Here is a 19,328-nt window from a genome sequence, read left to right as displayed (position 1 = left end):
CCTTATAATCCCAGCTACTGGGGAGGCTGAGGCAGGAAAATTGCTTGAGCCTGGGAGGTGAAGGTTGCAATGAGTTGAGATCGTGCAACTGCCTCCAGCCTGGGCAACAGAGTGATACTGTGTGTGTGTGTGTGTGTGTGTGTGTGTGTGTGTGTGTGTGTAAACAGTTTTTAAGAACAGTTAAAGCTGTTCTTAGATATTGAAGAACAGCGTTAACAGAAAATATGAGAAACCCTTATAAATAAAGTTTGGAAATGTTAAATATAAATTTATAAATACTAATGGAGTATTGTGTAGTCATTAAAAGTAATGTTTAGGGCTGGGCACCGTGGCTTACGCCTGTAATCCCAACACTTTGGGAGGCCGAGGCGGGTGGATTATTTGAGGTCAGGAGTTCAAGACCAGCCTGGCCAACATGGTGAAACCATGACCTGTCTGTACCAAAAATATAAAAAGTAGCCAGGTGGTAGTGGCGCATATCTGTAATCCTAGCTACTTGGGAGGCTGAGGCAGAAGAATCGCTTGAGCCTGGGAGGTGGAGGTTGCAGTGAGCCGAGATCATGCCACTGTACTCCAGTCTGGGTGACAGAGTGAGACCCTATCTCAAAAAAATAAAAAAGAAAGAAAGGAATGTTTATAAAGAGTCGATTGGAAGATGGGGAAATGTTTGTTAAGTGAAAATAATAGAATAGAATTTTTTGAGTGTGAAGAGAGTTAGGGCATACTTTGTTTTATTGTGCATTGCAGGTAATGTGGTTGTTTTTAGAAATTGAAGGTTTGTAGCAACCCTGTGCCTATTGGTGCTATTTTTCCAACAACATATGCTCATTCACGTCTCTGTGTCACATTTTGGTAATATTTGCAACATTTCACATTTTTATTGTATCTGTTATGGTGATCTGTGATCAGTGATGTTACTATTATAATTGTTTTTACTTATTCCTAACTTCGTCCATGTAAGACAGTGAACTTAATTGGTAAATGTTATATGTTTTCTGATTGCACTAACCTGCCATTCCCCATCTCTTTCTGTCTCCTGGGACCTCCTTATTCCCTGAGACACCACAATATTGAAATTAGAACAATTATTAGCCCTGCAGTGGCCTCTCAGTGTTCAAGTGAAAGGAAGAGTCACACATCTTTCACTTTAAATAAAAAGCTAGAAAAGATTAAGCTAAGTGAGTAAGGCATGTTGAAAGCCAAGACAGGCTGAAAGCTAGGCCTCTTGCACCAGTTAGCCAGGTTGTGAATGCAAAGTTCTTGTAGGAAATTAAAAATGCTATTGTAGGGAACATATGAATGATAAGAAAGCAAAAGAGCTTTATTGCTGATATGGAGAAGGTTAGTGGCCTGGATAGAAGATCAAGCCAGATAGAACATAAAGCCAAAGCCTAATACAGAGCAAGGCCCTAACTCTCTTCAATTCTATGAAGGTTGAGAGAGGTAAGGAAATAGGTTCATGAGATTTAAGAAAAGAATTCATCTCTATAACACAAAAGTGTAAGATGAAGCAGCACGTGCTGATGTAGAAGCAGCAGCAAGTTGTCCAGAACTTCAGCTCGGATCACTCATGAAGGTGACTCCATTAAACAGCAGATTTTCGAGGTAGATGAAACAGCCTTCTGTTGGAAGATGCCATGTAGGACTTTCATAGCTAGAAAGAAGTCAGTCCTTGCTTCAAAGCACAGGCTGACTCTCTTGTTAGGAGCTAATTCAGCTGGCTGGCAACTTTAAGTTGAAGCCAGTGTTCATGTACAATTCTGAAAATCCTAGGGCTGTCAAAAATTATGCTAAATCGGCCGGGCGCGGTGGCTCAACTGTAATCCCAGCACTTTGGGAGGCCAAGATGGGCAGATCACAAGGTCAGGAGATCGAGACCATCCTGGCTAACCCGGTGAAACCCCGTCTCTACTAAAAAATACAAAAAAAAAAAAAAAACTAGCCGGGCGAGGTGGCGGGCGCCTGTAGTCCCAGCTACTCAGGAGGCTGAGGCAGGAGAATGGCATAAACCCGGGAGGCGGAGCTTGCAGTGAGCTGAGATCCGGCCACTGCACTCCAGCCTGGGCGACAGAGCGAGACTCCGTCTCAAAAAAAAAAAAAAAAAAAAAAAAAAAAATATATATATATATATATATATATATATATATATATATATATGCTAAATCTACTCTGTCTATGCTCTGTAGATGGAACAACAAAGCCTGTATGACAGCACATCTGTTTACAACGTGGTTTGCTGAATATTTTAAGCCCAATGTTGAGACCTGCTCTTGTTCAGGGGAAAAAAAACAAAACACAGATTCTTTACAAAATATTACTATTCATTGACAATGCACCTGGTCACCCAAGAGCTCTGATGTATAAGGAGATTAATGTTATTTTCTTGCTTGCTAACACATTTATTCTGCCCATGGATAAAGGAGTGATTTGACCTTTCAATTCTTGTTATTTAAGAAATACAGGGCTGGGCATGGTGGCTCATGCCTATAATCCCAGCACTTTGGGAGGCCAGGACTAGTGGATCACTTAAGGTCAGGAGTTTGAGACCAGCGTGGCCAACATGGTGAAATCCTGTCTCTACTAAAAATATAAAATTAGGCATGGTAGCACACACCTGTAATCCCAGCCACTCAGGAAGCTGAGGCAGGACAATCGCTTGAACCCAGGAGGCAGAGGTTACAGTGAGCCGAGATCACACCATTGCACTCTAGCCTGGGCAACAAGAGCAAAACTTCTCAAATAAAAAGAAAAAATACAGGCTGGGCACGGTGGCACTCACCTGTAATCCCAGCACTTTGGGGGTCTGAGATGGGAAGAACTCTAGAGCTCAGGAGTTCGAGATCAGCCTGGGCAACATTGTGAGACCTAGCCTCTATTATTAAAAAAAGAAAGACAGACATTATAAGGCTATAGTTGCCACTAATAGTGATTCCTTTTATGGATCTGGGCAAAGGGAATTGAAAACCTTCTGGAAAGGATTCACCATTCTAGATGGCATGAAGAACATTTGTGATTCATGGAGACAGATCAAAATATCAATATTAAGCCTAGGCATGGTGGCTTAACGCCTGTAATCCCAACACTTTGGAGGCCGAGGCGGGCAGATCATGAAGTCAAGAGATCGAGACCATCCTGGCCAACGTGGTGAAACCTCGTCTCTACTAAAAATACAAATATTAGCCAGGTGTGGTGGTGCACGCCTGCAGTTCCAGCTACTCAGGAGGCTCAGGCAGGAGAATCCCTTGAACCTGGGAGGCAGAGGTTGCAGTGAGCCGAAATCACACCATTGCCCTCCAGCCTGGCCACAGAGCAACACTAACTCTGTCTCCAAAAAAAAAAAAAAAAAAAAATATGTGTATATATATATATATATATAAAAACATAAAACAAGAGTTTGGAAGAAGTTGATTCCAGCACTCATGGATGTCTTTGAGGGGGTTCAAGACTTCAGTGGAGGAAGTAACTAAAGGCATGGTAGAAATAGCAAGAGAACTAGAATTGGAAATAGAACCTAAAGATGGGACTGAATTGCTACAATCTCATGAATAAAGCTTGAACAAATGAAGAGTTGCTTCTTATGGATGAGCAAAGAAAGTGGGTTTGCTGGGCACGGTGGCTCACGCCTGTAATCCTAGCACTTTGGGAGGCAGAGGCAGGTGGATTGCCTGAGCTCAGGAATTCAAGACCAGCCTGGGCAACATGGTGAAACCTCGTCGCTACTAAATATACAAAAAATTAGCTAGGTATGGTGGCGGGTGCCTGTAGTCCCAGCTTTTCGGGAGGCTGAGGCAGGAGAATTGCTTGAACCCAGGAGGCAGAGGTTGCAGTGAGCTGAGATCGTGCCACTACACTCCAGCCTGGGCAGCAGAGTGAGACTCTGTCTCAAAAAAAAAAAAAAGTTTCTTGAGGTGGAATCTACTGATGAATATGCTGTGGATATTATTCAAATGACAACAAAGGATTTTAGAATATTGCATTAATGGAGCAGCAGCAGAATTTGAGAGGATTGACTCCAGTTTTAAAAGAAACTGTTATGGGCAAAATGCTATCAAGCTACATTGCATGCTACAAAAAAAATCTTTGTGAAAGGAAGAGTCAATTTATGTAGCAAACCTCATTATCTTAAGAAATTGCCAGAGCCACCTCAGCCTTCAGCAGTCACTAGCATGATCAGTCAGCAGCCATCAACATCAAGGCAAGACCCTCCACCAGCAAAAAGAATATGATTTGCTGGAGATTCAGATGATTGTTAAGGTTTTTTGAGCTATAAAGTATTTTTTTAACTAACATATGTGTATTATTTTTAACACATAATGCTATTGCACACTTAATTGACTATAGTATAGTGTGAATGTAACTTTTTTTCTTTTTTTTTTTTTGAGACGGAGTCTCGCTCTTTCGCCCAGGCTGGAGTGCAGTGGCCGGATCTCAGCTCACTGCAAGCTCCGCCTCCCGGGTTTACGCCATTCTTCTGCCTCAGCCTCCCGAGTAGCTGGGATTACAGGCACCCGCCACCTCGCCCGGCTAGTTTTTTGTTTTTTTTGTTTTTTTTTTTTCAGTAGAGATGGGGTTTTACCGTGTTAGCCGGGATGGTCTCGATCTCCTGACCTCATGATCCACCCGTCTCAGCCTCCCAAAGTGCTGGGATTAGAGGCTTGAGCCACCGCGCCTGGCCAATGTAACTTTTTAAAAATTTGTTTGTTTGATTTTAGAGACAGAGTCTTACTCTGTCACCCAAGCTGGAGTGCAGTGGCTTGGTCAGGGCTCACTGCAGACTCGAACTGCTGGTCTCAAGCGATCCTCCCACCTCAGCCCTCCAAGTGGCCAGGACTACAGGTGTGCCCCACCACGTCTGGCTAGTTTTTGTATTTTTTTCTGAGACAGGGTTTTGCCACGTTGCCCAGACTGGTCTCAAACTCCTGGGCTCAAGTGATCTGCCAGCTTCAGCCTTCCAATGTGCTGGAACTGCAGGCATGAGCCACTGTGCCCAGCCTAAACCTTGCAATTTTCTAGAGGTTTATTAACCAGAAAGAACAGACTCTACTGTCATTTCTTATATATTTTTTTATGCTGAGATTCTTTCTCTCATTATTTAAAAAAACAAAAAAAACAAAAAAAACAAAAAAAAACAGAAAAGTCGAGCCGTGCACCGTGGCTCACATCTGTAACCCCAGCACTTTGGGAGGCCGAGGCGGGAAGATCATGAGGTCAGGAGTTCGAGACCAGCCTGGCCAATACGGTGAAACCCCGTCTCAACTAAAAAAAAAAAAAAAAAAATTAGCTGGGCATGGTGTCACGGGCCTGTAGTCCCAGCTACTTGGGGAGCTGAGGCAGAAGAATCGCTTGAACTGGGGAGGCGGAGGTTGCAGTGAGCAGAGACTGCACCACTGCACTCTGGCCTGGGTGACGGAGCAAGACTCATCTCAAGGAAAAAAAAAAAAAGTTGTGTTGCTTAACATCAAGAATATATTCTGAGGCCCGGTGCGGTGGCTTACCCAGCACTTCGGGAGGCCAAGGCGGGCAGATCACTTGAGGTCGGGAGTTTAAGACCAGCCTGGCCAACGTGGTGAAACCCTGTCCCTACGGAAAAAAAAAAAATTAGCTGGGCATGGTGGCAGGCGCCTGTAATCCCAGCTACCCGGGAGGCGGAGGCAGGAGAATTGCTTGAACCCAGGAGGCAGAAGTTGCAGTGAGCTGAGATCACACCATTGCACTCCAGCTTCAGTGACAGAGCAAGACTCAATCTCCAAAACAACAAAAGAATATGTTCTGAGAAATGCGTCATTAGGCAATTTTATCCTGTGAACATCGTGGAGTGTACTTACATAAACGTAGATGGTATAGCCTACTAAAAACCGAAGCTATATTGTGTAACCTATTGCTCTTCGGCTGTAAACCTGCACTGCATGTCACTGTATTGAATACTATAGGCAACTGTAAGTGCATGTCACTGTATTGAATACTATAGGCAACTGTAACACAATGGTAAGTACTTACATATCTAAACTTTTTTTTTTTTTTAAACAGAGTCTCACTCTGTCTCCAGGCTGGAGTGCAGTGGCGTAGTCTCAGCTTACTGCACCCTTCGACTCCCTGGTTCAAGCAATTCTCCTGCCTCAGCATCCCGAGTAGCTGGGATTACAGGCGTGCACCACCATGCCCGGCTAATTTTTGTATTTTTAGTAGAGACGGCGTTTCACCATGTTGGCCAGGATGGTTTCGATCTCCTGACCTCTTGATCCGCCGGAGTCAGCCTCCCAAAGTGCTGGGATTACAGGCGTGAGCCACCGTGCCCGGTCATATCTAAACATTATAGAACACAGAAAATTGTGAAAAGTATAAAGAAAATTCACTCACTTTCACCAAATGGAGATTTACAAGATAACAATTTCAGTATTACTATCTTAGAGTCTTTTTCTTCTATAAATGTTAGCATTGTATTTGAAACCAGTCACACACATAGTCAGGCATACCTTGGAGATATTGAGGTTTCAGTTCCAAACCACCACAATAAAGCAAATATTGCAGTAAAGCATGTTACATGCAGGTGGATCACTTGAGCCCATGAGGCTGAGGCTGCTGTGAGCCAAGATCACGCCACCATAGTTCAGCCTGGACAACTGAGTGAGACCGTGTCTCAAAAAAAAAAAAATTGTAAGGTTTAATACAATTTTCTCTGTTTCTTACATAAGCCATTCTTAGGCAAGAAAAAAAATTCTTTGTGAACACATGATGTTACGGATTCATAGACTCTCATCCTTGAAAGAGGCCTTAAGTTTGACATAGCTTTTTTTTTTTTTTTTTTTTTTTTTTTGAGTCTTATACTTCAATCTCCACATGGCTTGGTGGATTCACTTAAGGAGAGGTTAAATTCCTGTTTTGTCTTTTGACAGATCTATTAAATTATTAGAATGGTTTCTGTTCTTTGGCAGATCTGTTAGAGTAAAATTTCTTTTCCCTATGGCTTCATACTTTTGTCCTTGTTTTGCTTCCTGAGATCACACCAGTTTGATTCCTCTTCCTGACAACGGTTATGCCCTTCCTGCATTGTTTTTTTATATTTCTTCTACATTTCACATAAGCATAATTAAAATCTTTACTTAAATTATTAATTTTACTGGTAATTATTTCTCATTCACTTCTACTTTAACACTTTATTTTATTTTATTTTTTTTTTGAGACAGGGTCTTGCTTTGTGGCCCAGGCTGGGTTGCAGGGTTGTAATCACCGGTCACTACAGCCTGGATCTCCTGGGCTCAAGTGATTCTCTTGCCTCAGGCTCCCATGTAGGAGGTACTACAAATGTGTGCCACCACATGTGGCTAATTTTTTCATTTTTAGTAGAGATGAGGTCTCTCTCTGTTTCCCAGGCTGATCTTAAACTTCCAAGCTCAAGTGGTTTTCCCAACTCGGCCTTTCAAAGTTGGCCAGTACTGGTCTCGAACTCCTGACCTCAGGCAGTCCATCCACCTCGGCCTCTCAAAGTGCTGGGGTTACAGGCGTGAGCCACTGTGCCTGGCCAACATATTTTAAAGTTAGATAGCCAACTTGAACCAGAAGCTCATCTGTGATCCAGCCAGAATAAACCAATACCCTTTACTTCCTTCATTCTTATTGTGTATTCTCATAGTATTATGTAATAGTCTTTTAGAAAACATGTTACAGTATGTGATTGATTCAAGATTTTTTTCTAAACCTTTAAAAAATGAAAAAATATAGCATTGCTAAACCTTGTCTTCTTATTCAGTAGTACTATAATTGTGTTTTAGACCAGGTTTTTCAATCTCTTTTAGAATGCAAGTTGTGTCCACACATTCCTAGCCCTCTCAAGTTCATATCCATCAAAGCTCTCAGTATGTCATCTGTAGTTTCATCTATGTCATTTATAAAAGTGTTGAATTGGTAATTTAAGATTCTTAAAATCCTTAAAGTTTAAGATTTCTTTAGTCCTGGATATTATAGAAAAAAAGTTTTGAAATAGAAGAAATTTGGAAAGTAATTTTATTGATAACTTTATTTTCAGATTTCTAGTTTGGAATAGAAGTCAAAGTTTTTATCGTCTGTATTACTTTTTCTTTGTTTTCAGGGATCCATCTGTCTCTAAGTCTGTAGAACGAATCTTTAAAATCTGGGAAGATAGAAATGTATACCCAGAAGAAATGATTGTGGCATTGAGAGAAGCTTTGAGTAAGTGTCTTTTTTCTCTCCTAAAATTTTGAGTCAGTCTTTACAATTACGTAATTTTATAGATCTGGTCATGTTGTATAATAGTGAAAAATTAAGTTTTGAATCTAGCCCTATTTGTTTAAAATTAAATACTTATGAGAAACCTAGATCTGTTTGAATTAAAATGTAAATAGAATTGGTTTTAGGGATGGGGTTGGATTTTGTTTTTTAGTGACTACAAAAGTCAAGCATATTAAGTGGTGATAGCCATCTGGTTATTCTCCTGCATTTGCGTTGAGTGTTTCAAATGGTTCAGTGTTTGTGTTAATAAATACTGCCCTGTGCCCTTACTGTTGGGGAATTTTTCACAGGGTGTCAGTTCTTACTAAGCTGTTTGGTAGTAAGCATGTATCAGCAGTCTTTAGACTGTCTTTTGATTTAGATTTACAGTAAGTTGTGTACTGTTTTGTTAAAAGGAATTTAATTCTTATGTATTATATGCTTGTAATTAAGTTATTGAATAGAAGTTGGTGATAATCTGCTACCATGACCGTCATTTGACTAGAAATTTGCTTTAAAAATGGCATCTTCTAAGAAGCTGTTAAATTCTTCATTTTAATTTGTTCATTAGTATTTTTAAGCCTCCTTCCCTATTCTTTTCAGAATTGGTAATTTCACTGATGATAAAAATCGTGTTTATTTGACAGCTTCTTAGATCGGGTAGGAATTTCTATTTTTTCATAAAAATGAAAGAAAAGGAAAGAAAGAAACAACACACAGTCTCGGATTGCCTTTTTTCATGCTGCAACTTTGGCACTGAAGTGGACAGACAGAACAGCTTCCCATAATGCCAGATTGCAAAAACTGAAATGTTTTCCAGGTACCACTTTCAAAACTCAGAAGCAGCTGAAAGAAAATCTGAACAAACAACCGAATAAGCAGTGGAAGAAATCACAAAGTAAGGAACAAAATCTCAACTAATATAAAATTACCTCCTCTTTTTGGAGCAGAAGAAAATGTAGACCATTTGACATCGTACCTGGCATAAACCATGGGCAAGCCTGTTTTCCAGGCCTGGGAGGCTCCCAGTGACCTATGCTAAACAAGCCATCATGGAGTTACTTCTAAAAAAAAAAAAAGCAAACAAAAACTACACTTTAAAACAAAGGAAATGCAGAAAAGGGTTTAATTGAGTGAAGATTCAAGAGTAGTTGGGGGATTGAAAGAAGAAAAAAATACTTGATAGTGTCCAGGCTAATTTTCAGGTTCAAGGATCTATGATGTTAGAGGCAGCTGGCATTAAACAACAGATCTGAAGAGGAGACTAGGCATTAAGAAGCATTTCTGTGGGAACCATGAAATCTCCAGATTTGGGAGATATACTCTACCACATTAGACGTGGGCCTCAGATCCTGGCCAGAAGCTCATTCTATAATGGGAGCTCCTGTTGTATTTATCATATTTACCCAGCATGAGATCAAGGGAATGGAATACTGCATGTGATAGGCTGCTGTGGGCAAACTGAGGAATATTGAGAGAGACTTGAAGGTATGGAGGGAACAAAGTAAAAGACAGTGAGAACTGGGAGGTGAAACAAGACACTTGGGATGGTTTTGCTCCAGCGAGCATATGATATCCATCATGATTAAGGGAGTCCTCAGACATCCTTTTGGTCATAAGTTGCATGCTTAGGAACAACAAGAGTCGTCATTTCAGCCAAAGTTCAACCACAGTGTTAATATACCTAGAAGTTTCCTTGCCTATTTTTGCTATGAATTGAGTCAGCAGAAAAAGAAATTCAAAGGATAAATATATAGAAATAGAATTATTTGTCACTAATTTTCTTCAGCCAGTGCTCAGGATTAATTGGATGTCCTGTTCCTGAACACTCTTAATTTGAAGTATTTAGATCCTCTTACACCCACACTAGGAAAAAAAAGTACTTGATGTATCTCGGTGTCTCCAAATCAATAATTCTAGGACTTTATGACTTCAAGGGTCTGTTGGAGGTAAGTAGATTAGGTCTGTCTAAATAGCATATTTTTACATTGACCACATTTAGGAGTGTTCAAATTTCCTAGTCCATTATTTATTTTAGGAATTATGACTTAAATGTGCATGTTGCCATATGTTCAGAGTATATCCTTAACTATAGAGCTAAAATTTTTCCTATTAGTCAACTTTTTGTGTCTGTATTCTTAATGACCTTTTGTTTAATTCCAACAGCATCTACAAATCCAAAAGCTGCTCTCAAGTCTAAGATAGTTGCGGAATTTCGAGTAAGTTACAGAATTTGTTTAATATGGCAAAGTATTATTCACCCCTTTTGTATTATAGTTTCCTGTATAGTCCAATAAGATTTATTTGTATTCAGTTACACCTGTCATGTTTTAAACATGTGGGAACTGTTCTAAAGGAACCCAGATTGGGATTAGATTGCTTGTGTTTTATGTGTTCCCCTAATGGTAGAAATAACCTTCTTCCAGTTTATCTATTATCAGCTGAGTTCTGTATTCAATTTATGCCAGCAAGAGAATTTATTTTCCTGTGAAACTCTTTCTAAATTAGAATTTGCTTACAGAAGGCTATGTTTATGTAATTAAAATTTAAAGAGGCTTTATAAGTGGACCTTTGTCTGTTTTAGTCTTAACTCTGTATCCATAAATTAGCTTTGTATAATTAAGGAAAAAGATCTTTTAAAGTCTATAACTAAACATGGTTTTGACATGAGAATTGATCATTAATATCTGTGACTGTGAGAAAAAGTGAAAAGTTTTTTCCTCCCAGGGTTTTGTTAAGCTTTAGGGTTTTGTTTTTGTTTTGTTTTGTTTTGTTTTGTTTTATAAAACAAGGAGAGATAGAATGAGAATAATTGAATGATCTTGTAAATGAAATATGACTCTGGTCTGTGTTTAGTCTCAGGCCCTAATTGAAGAGCTGTTGCTATACAAGCGCTCAGAAGATCAGATAGAACTGAAGGAAAAGCAGTTGTCAACTATGAGGGTGGATGTGTGCAGCACAGAAACTCTCAAATGCTTAAAAGGTAATGCTTACATCCTTTTAGAATAAGTCAGATTTTCTTTCTATCTGTCATTTTTCCAGTAATCATACTGGTTTACCTCATAAGGAGATCCTTGGGTAGAAAGTAATTGTGGCACCTCTGGTTTCCCAGGTAGCTGTTTCATGCATATAAATTTTGTAAGTAAATTCTATCTTTCTCATTTCTTGGTGTATTGGGTTATATATAGACAGTTGTATTTCACATGTGTGGTTACTTGGTATGGGTATGCTCTTCAATGAAGTTACTCTAATGCCTCATAAAATCTAGTTAGACCATCTCTTTTCCTTGCATTGTAAATTGTAAATCATACTAATAATTTATTATAATGTAAGCCTCATGAAGGCAGAAATTATATTGATTTGTTCATTGCTATACCCTGGCACCTAGAGCAATGCTTGGCACATAATAGATATTTGATGAATATTTTTGAAATAATAAGTAAATGACTACTAGCTATTAATTTTGGCACCAATTTTATTCCTGTACCATACTTTAAATTTAGCAGACCAGACACAGTGCCTATATTCTCAACTCTTTGGGAAGCCAGGGCAGGTGGATTGCTTGAGACCAGGTGTTTGAGACTAGCCTGGGCAACATAATGAGACCCTGCCTCTACAAAAAAATTAAAAAATTAATGTGCTTGGGGACACACCTGTAGTCCTAGCTGCTCGGGAGGCTGAGGGAAGCAGATTGTTTGACCCCAGGAGGTCGAGGCTATAGTGAACTGTGATCATGCCACTGCACTCCGGCCTGGGTGACAGAAGAGACCATCTCTAAAGAAAACATTTTTTTGGCCGGGCGCCGTGGCTCAAGCCTGTAATCCCAGCACTTTGGGAGGCCGAGGCGGGCGGATCACGAGGTCAGGAGATCGAGACCATCCTGGCTAACACGGTGAAACCCCGTCTCTACTAAAAAAAATACAAAAAACTAGCCAGGCGAGGTGGCGGGTGCCTGTAGTCCCAGCTACTGGGGAGGCTGAGGCAGGAGAATGGCGTAAACCCGGGAGGCGGAGTTTGCAGTGAGCTGAGATCTGGCCACTGCACTCCAGCCTGGGTGACAGAGCGAGACTCCTTCTCAAAAAAAAAGAAAAAGAAAACTTTTTTTAAACAAATAATTAATTTAACATATATTATCTAATTCAATCCTCATAACAGAAAACATGCTAAAAATCTCTGTTTTATCACATGAGAAATCTGAGGTCTTGTAAGGAGATTAGTAGCTTGCCCAAGTTACACAACTGATAAGAGGCAAAGCCAAAATTTATACTCACATCCAAAGCCATATTCTGCCAGCCACTGGGAAAGAAGTAGATGTACTGAATTATCATGAATCTTTTTCAGATAGGAAAGAATAACTTTTATTGTGTGCATACAGAGGTCACTTTATTTTTACTTTTCTGAACGTTACTTTTCTTGTTTAAGAGATAACATCTTTTTTTTTTTTTTTTTTTTTTTTAGACGGAGTCTCGCTCTGTCGCCCAGGCTGGAGTGCAGTGGCCGGATCTCAGCTCACTGCAAGCTCCGCCTCCCGGGTTTACGCCATTCTCCTGCCTCAGCCTCCCGAGTAGCTGGGACTACAGGCGCTGCCACCTCGCCCGGCTAGTTTTTTTTTGTATTTTTTAGTAGAGACGGGGTTTCACCGTGTTAGCCAGGATGGTCTCGATCTCCTGACCTCGTGATCCGCCCGTCTCGGCCTCCCAAAGTGCTGGGATTACAGGCTTGAGCCACCGCGCCCGGCCAAGAGATAACATCTTACTGCCTTCTGTAATGCAAAAGTTATGGTATAAGTGAATAGAATTGAGCTTCATTCTGTTATTCCTAAGTAAGTAGCAGTGTAGAATCCAATTTGTGAAGAAAATAAGTAATCAGCAAACTCTTTTAGTTGAACTTTCTTTTCTTTACCTTAATTACAAGTGCCTTCACTCTAGCAGGTTCACATGAGTCTGTTTTGTAAAGAATTTTAATAATCTGTTTTGTGATTTTGTAATTTGGAGAAGCTTCTTTAAGATAAAATTGTTAGGCCAGGTGCGGTGGCTCATGCCTGTAATCCCAGCACTTTGGGAGGCCGAGGCAGGCAGATCACGAGGTCAGGAGATCGAGACCATCCTGGCTTACACAGTGAAACCCCATCTCCACTAAAAATACAAAAAATTAGCCGGGCATGGTAGCGGGCGCCTGTAGTCCCAGCTACAGGCTGAGGCAGGAGAATGGCGTGAACCTGGGAGGCAGAGCTTGCAGTGAGCCGAGATCGCGCCACTGCACTCTAGCCTAGGTGACAGAGCGAGACTCCATCTCAAAAAAAAAAAAGAGAAAAAAAGAGATAAAACTATGAAACTAAGAGTATTGCACAGTAAGGCAGCAAGAGTATGTTCACAAAGAGAGGTTTTCTTGAAAAGTCAAAAGACTAAATTTTTTTTTTTTTTATCCTGAAACGAATACTTCCCATGTCATTTTAGATAAAACAGGTGGGAAGAAGTTCTCCAAAGAATTTGAAGAGGCAAGCTCCAAGCTGGAAGAATTTGTGAATGGATTAGATAAGCAGGTGAAAAATGGACCCTCATTAACAGAAGCACTGGAAAATGCTGGAATTTTCTATGAAGCACAATACAAAGAAGTAAAAGTGGTGGCCAATGTAAGTAATAATTAAAGCTGTCTTATACTGAATGCTTGTTACTATGTTTCAGAGATTATTAACATGCATTATCTAACTGTTAGAATAAGCATTTTTTATCTCATCGCAGATGAAGAAATTACTTTTGGGATAGATGTTTTAATCCCAGCACTTTGGGAGGCTGAGGCAGGAGGATTGCTTGAGTCCAGGACTTTGAGACCAGCCTGGGCAACATAGTGAAACCCTGTGGCTAGCAAAAAAGTACAGAAATTAGCTGGGTGTGATCTCAGGCTGCAGTGAGGTGTGATCATGTCACTGCAGCCCAGCCTGGCCAACAAGAGTGAGACCCGTCTCAAAAAAAAAAAAAAAAGAAGAAGAAGAAATTACGAGGATTAGTAACCTTGTATAAGGTAATATAGCTAGTGAGTGGTGGTGGTAGAATAAGACCTGGGTCTGTTTTTTTTTTTTTTTTTTTTTTTGAAACAGAGTTTCGCTCTTGTTGCCCAGGCTGGAGTGCAGTGGTGCGATCTCAGCCCGCCTCAACCTCCGCCTCCCAGGTTCAAGCAATTATCCTGCCTTAGCCCTGCTGAGTAGCTGGGATTACAGGCATGTACCATCGTGCCTGGCTAATTTTGTATGTTTAGTAGAGATGGGGTTTCTCCATGTTGGTCAGGCTGGTCTCAAACTCCTGACCTCAGGTGATCCGCCCGCCTCAGCCTCCCAAAGTGCTGGGATTACAGGCGTGAGCCACTGCGCCCAACCAGGGAACTTCTTTTTATTCCCCCAAGAAAGGGAGAGAGGTAATAAGTGGGCATGTGTCTAATGACCTCTGAAAGAAACTGTTTCATAATGAATTTTTTTTTTAAGTTTTTTTTTTTTTTTTTCTTTTTTTTTTTCTGAGGCGGAGTCTCGCCCTGTCGCCCAGGCTGGAGTGCAGTGGCCGGATCTCAGCTCACTGCAAGCTCCGCCTCCCGGGTTTACGCCATTCTCCTGCCTCAGCCTCCCGAGTAGCTGAGACTATAGGCGCCCGCCACCTCGCCTGGCTAGTTTTTGTATTTTTAGTAGAGACGGGGTTTCACCGTGTTTTTTTTTTAAGTTTTAATCACTGTGTATGGTCATGAAAGTATATGGTACTGTAGGTCCCACCAATCCTACTTCCTAGAAGTGATCCCTTTGTTTTTTTTTTTTTTGTTTTTTTTTGTTTTTGTTTTTTTTTCTTTTGAGACGGAGTCTCTCTGTCGCCAGGGCTGGAGTGCAGTGGCTGGGGATCTCAGCTCACTGCAAGCTCCGCCTCCCGGGTTTATGCCATTCTCCTGCCTCAGCCTCCGGAGTAGCTGGGACTACAGGCGCCCACCACCTCGCCCGGCTAGCTTTTTGTATTTTTTAGTAGAGACGGGGTTTCACCGTGTTAGCCAGGAGGGTCTCGATCTCCTGACCTCGTGATCCGCCCGTCTCGGTCTCCCAAAGTGCTGGGATTACAGGCTTGAGCCACCGCGCCCGGCCACCGAAGTGATCCCTTTTAATGCATTTGCTTTTTTTTTTCTGGCATTTGCTTCCATACATGTAAATGATTTGCCTATATTGTTCTTTCTTGATTTATCCTATTTTAGAAATAGCTGTTAACTTCTTGATACGACAGATTGGATTTAGCTTATACTCACCCACCTTTCTCCTCCCAATTTTATTGTATGATTGTTTTAAATCTGTTATCTATAAATTAAAGGACTATATTTACTATTTTTTGACCATTAACACTAGACTCCCTACTTCGTAAAATTTGGGTAGTAGCATCCCTATTTGCTCCCATTAGTTTTCATCTATCTACCCTTCAGTTTTCCAACTTCAATCAACTATATTTACTTTTTTTTTTTGAGATGGAGTCTCGCTCTGTCACCCAGGCTGGAGTGCAGTGGCACTCTCTTGGCCTCACTGCAACCTCCGCCTCCTGGGTTCAAGTGATTCTCCTGCCTCAGCCTCCCGAGTAGCTGGGATTACAGGCGCATGCCATCATGCCTGGCTAATTTTTGTTTTTTTAGTAGAGACAGGGTTTCACCGTGTTGGACAGGCTCGTCTTGAACTCCTGGCCTCAAGTGATCCACCTGCCTCGGCCTCTCAAAGGGACAGGACCATAGGCATCAGCCACCGTGCCCAGCCAACTATATTTACTTCTGTATTGTCAAAGTTGGTAATATTTACATTCTATTCTGTAATCATACTTAATTCTTCTTTGCTACTCTAAAGGTTCGAAAACAATTTTTTTAAAAGCTTACATTATAACTCTGTAAACATTGTTCATTGCAAGGTTTTGTGGTAACTATAGTTGTACTAGAAGTTTTGGTTTTTTCCTAGAGTTTTGTTTTCTCTTTGTTTGCCCTTGCATAGACTTTTTAAATTCTCTGTCACATCAGCTATTCTGAATTCCCTTTTCCCCTGGGACCTCCCTACCTGAATTTTCACTCCCTGTCCCCAGTTTAGGTTATTCTCTAAGTCTCAGGCTGAAATAGCTCTTAACTGTTGTCCTGAGTTGAGTCCTCTATTTTCCAGATTCCATGTCTTTTTTTCTTGGTTTCTCTCATTGTACTGGAGCATTCTCAACTAATTTCCCAAAAAAAGTGTTTGTGAGAGAGAAATTTTGTCTGTCCTTATGTTTAGAAACGTCTTAGCCTGGGCACAGTGGCTCATGCTTGTAATTCCAACACTTTGGGAGGCTGAGGTAGGAAGATCACTTGAGGCCAGGAGTTCAAGATTAGTTTGGGCAACATAGTGAGACCCTTCTGTACATTAAAAGAAGAGAGAAAAGGAAAAATAAATTAAGATGTCTTAGATCATTTATTTTCTACCCCGCGCAACCCTGAATTGACTAATGGATAAGCAGGTTGATTTTTAGGACATGTATACATTTAATACAGTAAATTTCCTTATAAGTTGCATCTCATGATTTTTTATATTTAAGTATATCTTTTGCAAACAGCATATAATTGGATCTTGTTTTAGTTTTATTTATTTATTTATTTTTTATCTAGTCTGAAAATCTTTGACTTTGTGGTGTTTAGTCTACTTATTGATATGCTTGGGTTTAAGTCTACCATCTTTCTATTTTTCCTGTGTGTCCTTTTCTTTGTTACTCCTTTTCTGCTTTTTTTTATTAATCAAATAATTTTTAGATTCTGTTTTATCTCCTGTTTTGCTTGCATGTACTCTCTCTTCCTCTCTTCCTTTCTCCTTCCCTTTTCCTCCCTCCTTTCCTCTCCCTCCCTCCTTCTTTCTCCCTCCTTCCATCTCCCAGATTTCATCTTTTTATAAGGATACCAGTCAGATTAGATTAGGGCCCATCCTGATGACCTCACTTAACTTGATTACCTCTGTAGAAATCCTGTCTTCAAATAATTCTGGGGTTCTAGGGGTGAGGACTTCAACATATGAGTCAGGGGGTGCAGAGAGAGATAATTCACCCATAACATGGCTTCATGTTTTTTATAAATTTTCAAAAATTCTCAACTGTTGATCTCAATTATTGTTTCTGTTTCATCTCCCTCCTCTCCTCTTGGAACTCACATTAGTATGTATATTAGATCTCATTGTTGTGTTCCAAATGCCTTTTTTTAGTCCTTTCTGAATTTTCTATCTTTTATTTCTCTCTCTGCTCCCTTCTAGATATTCTACTAACTAGTCTTGTAATTCATTAATATTTTATTCTGTTAGGCTGGGCACGGTGGCTCACGCCTGTAATCCCACCACTTTGGGAGGCCGAGGCGGGCGGATCACGAGGTCAGGAGATCGAGACCATCCTGGCTAACACGGTGAAACCCTGTCTCTACTAAAAAATACAAAAAAATTAGTCGGGCGTGGTGGCAGGGTCCTGTAGTTCCAGCTACTCGGGAGGCTGAGGCAGGAGAATACCGTGAACCCGGGAGGCGGAGCTTGCAGTGAGCCAAGATCGCACCACTGCACTCCAGCCTGGGAGACAGAGTGAGAGTCCGTCTCAAAAAAAAAAAAATATATATATATATAGTTTCTGTTGAATCTTATCTATGGTTAAACCCATCTATTCTTAGTTGGTTTACTTTTTGGTTCTAGAATTGCCACTTCAATTTAGAGACGAGTCTCACTGTGTCACCCAGGCTAGAGTGCAGTGGCGCAATCTCAGCTCACTGCAACCCCCGCCTCCTGGGTTCAAGCAATTCTCCTGCCTCAGCCTCCCGAGTAGGTGGAACTACAGGCGCCCACCACCACGCCGGCCAATTTTTGTATTTTTAGTAGAGACGGGGTTTTGCCGTATTAGCCAGACTGTGGTCTCAAACTCCTGACCTCAGGTGATCCACCTGCCTCAGCCTCTTAAAGTGCTGGGATTACAGGCATGAGCCATCGTGCCCCTCCAGTTGTAGTTATATAATCAGGAAATTAGTTGATACTTTGACACACTTATAATCTAATCCTCAGAACCTATTCAAATTGGCCAGTTTTTATAGGAAAATATGCTATCCAGAATCACAAGTTGCATTCGGTTGTCATCTCTTTATTTTCCTTTGATCTGAAACAGTTGCTTAGCTGTCTCCTTGATTTTCATGACCTAAATGTGTTTGAAGATTACAAGTCAAATATTTTGTGTAATGTTTCCCAGTTTGAGTTTATTTGATATTTCTTTGTGATCAGATTGAGATTATGCATCTTTAGAAGGAATATCACAAAAGTGATTCTGTGTTCTTCATGTTTCGTCTCGTCAGATGGCATACAAGTTTGGTTTATCTCACTACCTGGAATGTTCCCCTTGATATTCTGATTAATGTGGCATCTTCCAGGTTTGTCCATTATAAAGTTTTCCCTTGGTAATTGTTATGGGTTAAATTATGCACCCCAAAAAGATGTGTTGAAGCCCTAACCTCCAGTACATGTGAATGTGGCCTTATTTGGAAATAGGGTCTTTGCTGATATAATCAAGTTAAAATGAGTTCACTGGGGTGGGCCTTAATCATCCAGTATAACTGGTGTCCATATAAGAAGAGGGAAACTGGCTGGGTGCAGTGGCTCACACCTGTAATCCCAGCACTTTGGGAGGCCGAGGCAGACAGATCCCTTGAGGTCAGGAATTCAAGATGAACCTGGCCAATATGGTAAAACCCTGTCTATACTAAAAATAGTAAAAATTAGCCAGGCATGGTGGCGGGCACCTGTAATCCCAGCTACTTGGGAGTTTGAGGCAGGAGAATCACCTGAACCCAGGAGGCAGAGGTTGCAGTGAGCCGAGATCACACCATTGCACTCCAACCTGGGCAAGACAGCAAGACTCTGTCTCAAAAAAAAAAAAAAAAAAAAAGAGAGAAACTGGAAAACTGGACAGAAGCACAAGGAGAACATCATGTGACAACATAAGCAGATATTGGAGCGATGCAGCTACAAGCCAAGAACATCAAGGATTGATGGGCACCACCAGAAACCAGGAAATCGCAGGAAAGAATTCTTCCCAGTGTCAGAGAGAGCGCAGCCTGCTGAC

General features: G+C 40.9%; 1 protein-coding gene across 4 annotated transcripts in view; it reads left to right on the top strand.

Annotated features, from left to right (window-relative positions):
- RPRD2 (regulation of nuclear pre-mRNA domain containing 2) overlaps positions 1-19,328 on the top strand; it is a 123,657-nt gene that overhangs the window by 78,164 nt on the left and 26,165 nt on the right. For 2 of the 4 annotated variants that reach the window (XM_010387264.2, XM_030935761.1), the window contains exons 3-7: positions 8,087-8,187; positions 9,047-9,124; positions 10,393-10,445; positions 11,083-11,209; positions 13,683-13,858. In XM_010387264.2, the coding sequence (XP_010385566.1) occupies positions 8,087-8,187; positions 9,047-9,124; positions 10,393-10,445; positions 11,083-11,209; positions 13,683-13,858 (535 nt within the window). The remainder of the gene's footprint in view (positions 1-8,086; positions 8,188-9,046; positions 9,125-10,392; positions 10,446-11,082; positions 11,210-13,682; positions 13,859-19,328) is intronic. The other 2 variants (XM_010387266.2, XM_010387265.2) reach the window with 1 other exon arrangement.

Source organism: Rhinopithecus roxellana, chromosome 8 (genome assembly GCF_007565055.1).
Source record: "Rhinopithecus roxellana isolate Shanxi Qingling chromosome 8, ASM756505v1, whole genome shotgun sequence".
In the NCBI taxonomy this organism is placed as follows: domain Eukaryota; kingdom Metazoa; phylum Chordata; class Mammalia; order Primates; family Cercopithecidae; genus Rhinopithecus; species Rhinopithecus roxellana.
This window is presented reverse-complemented; position numbering and strand designations above follow the sequence as displayed.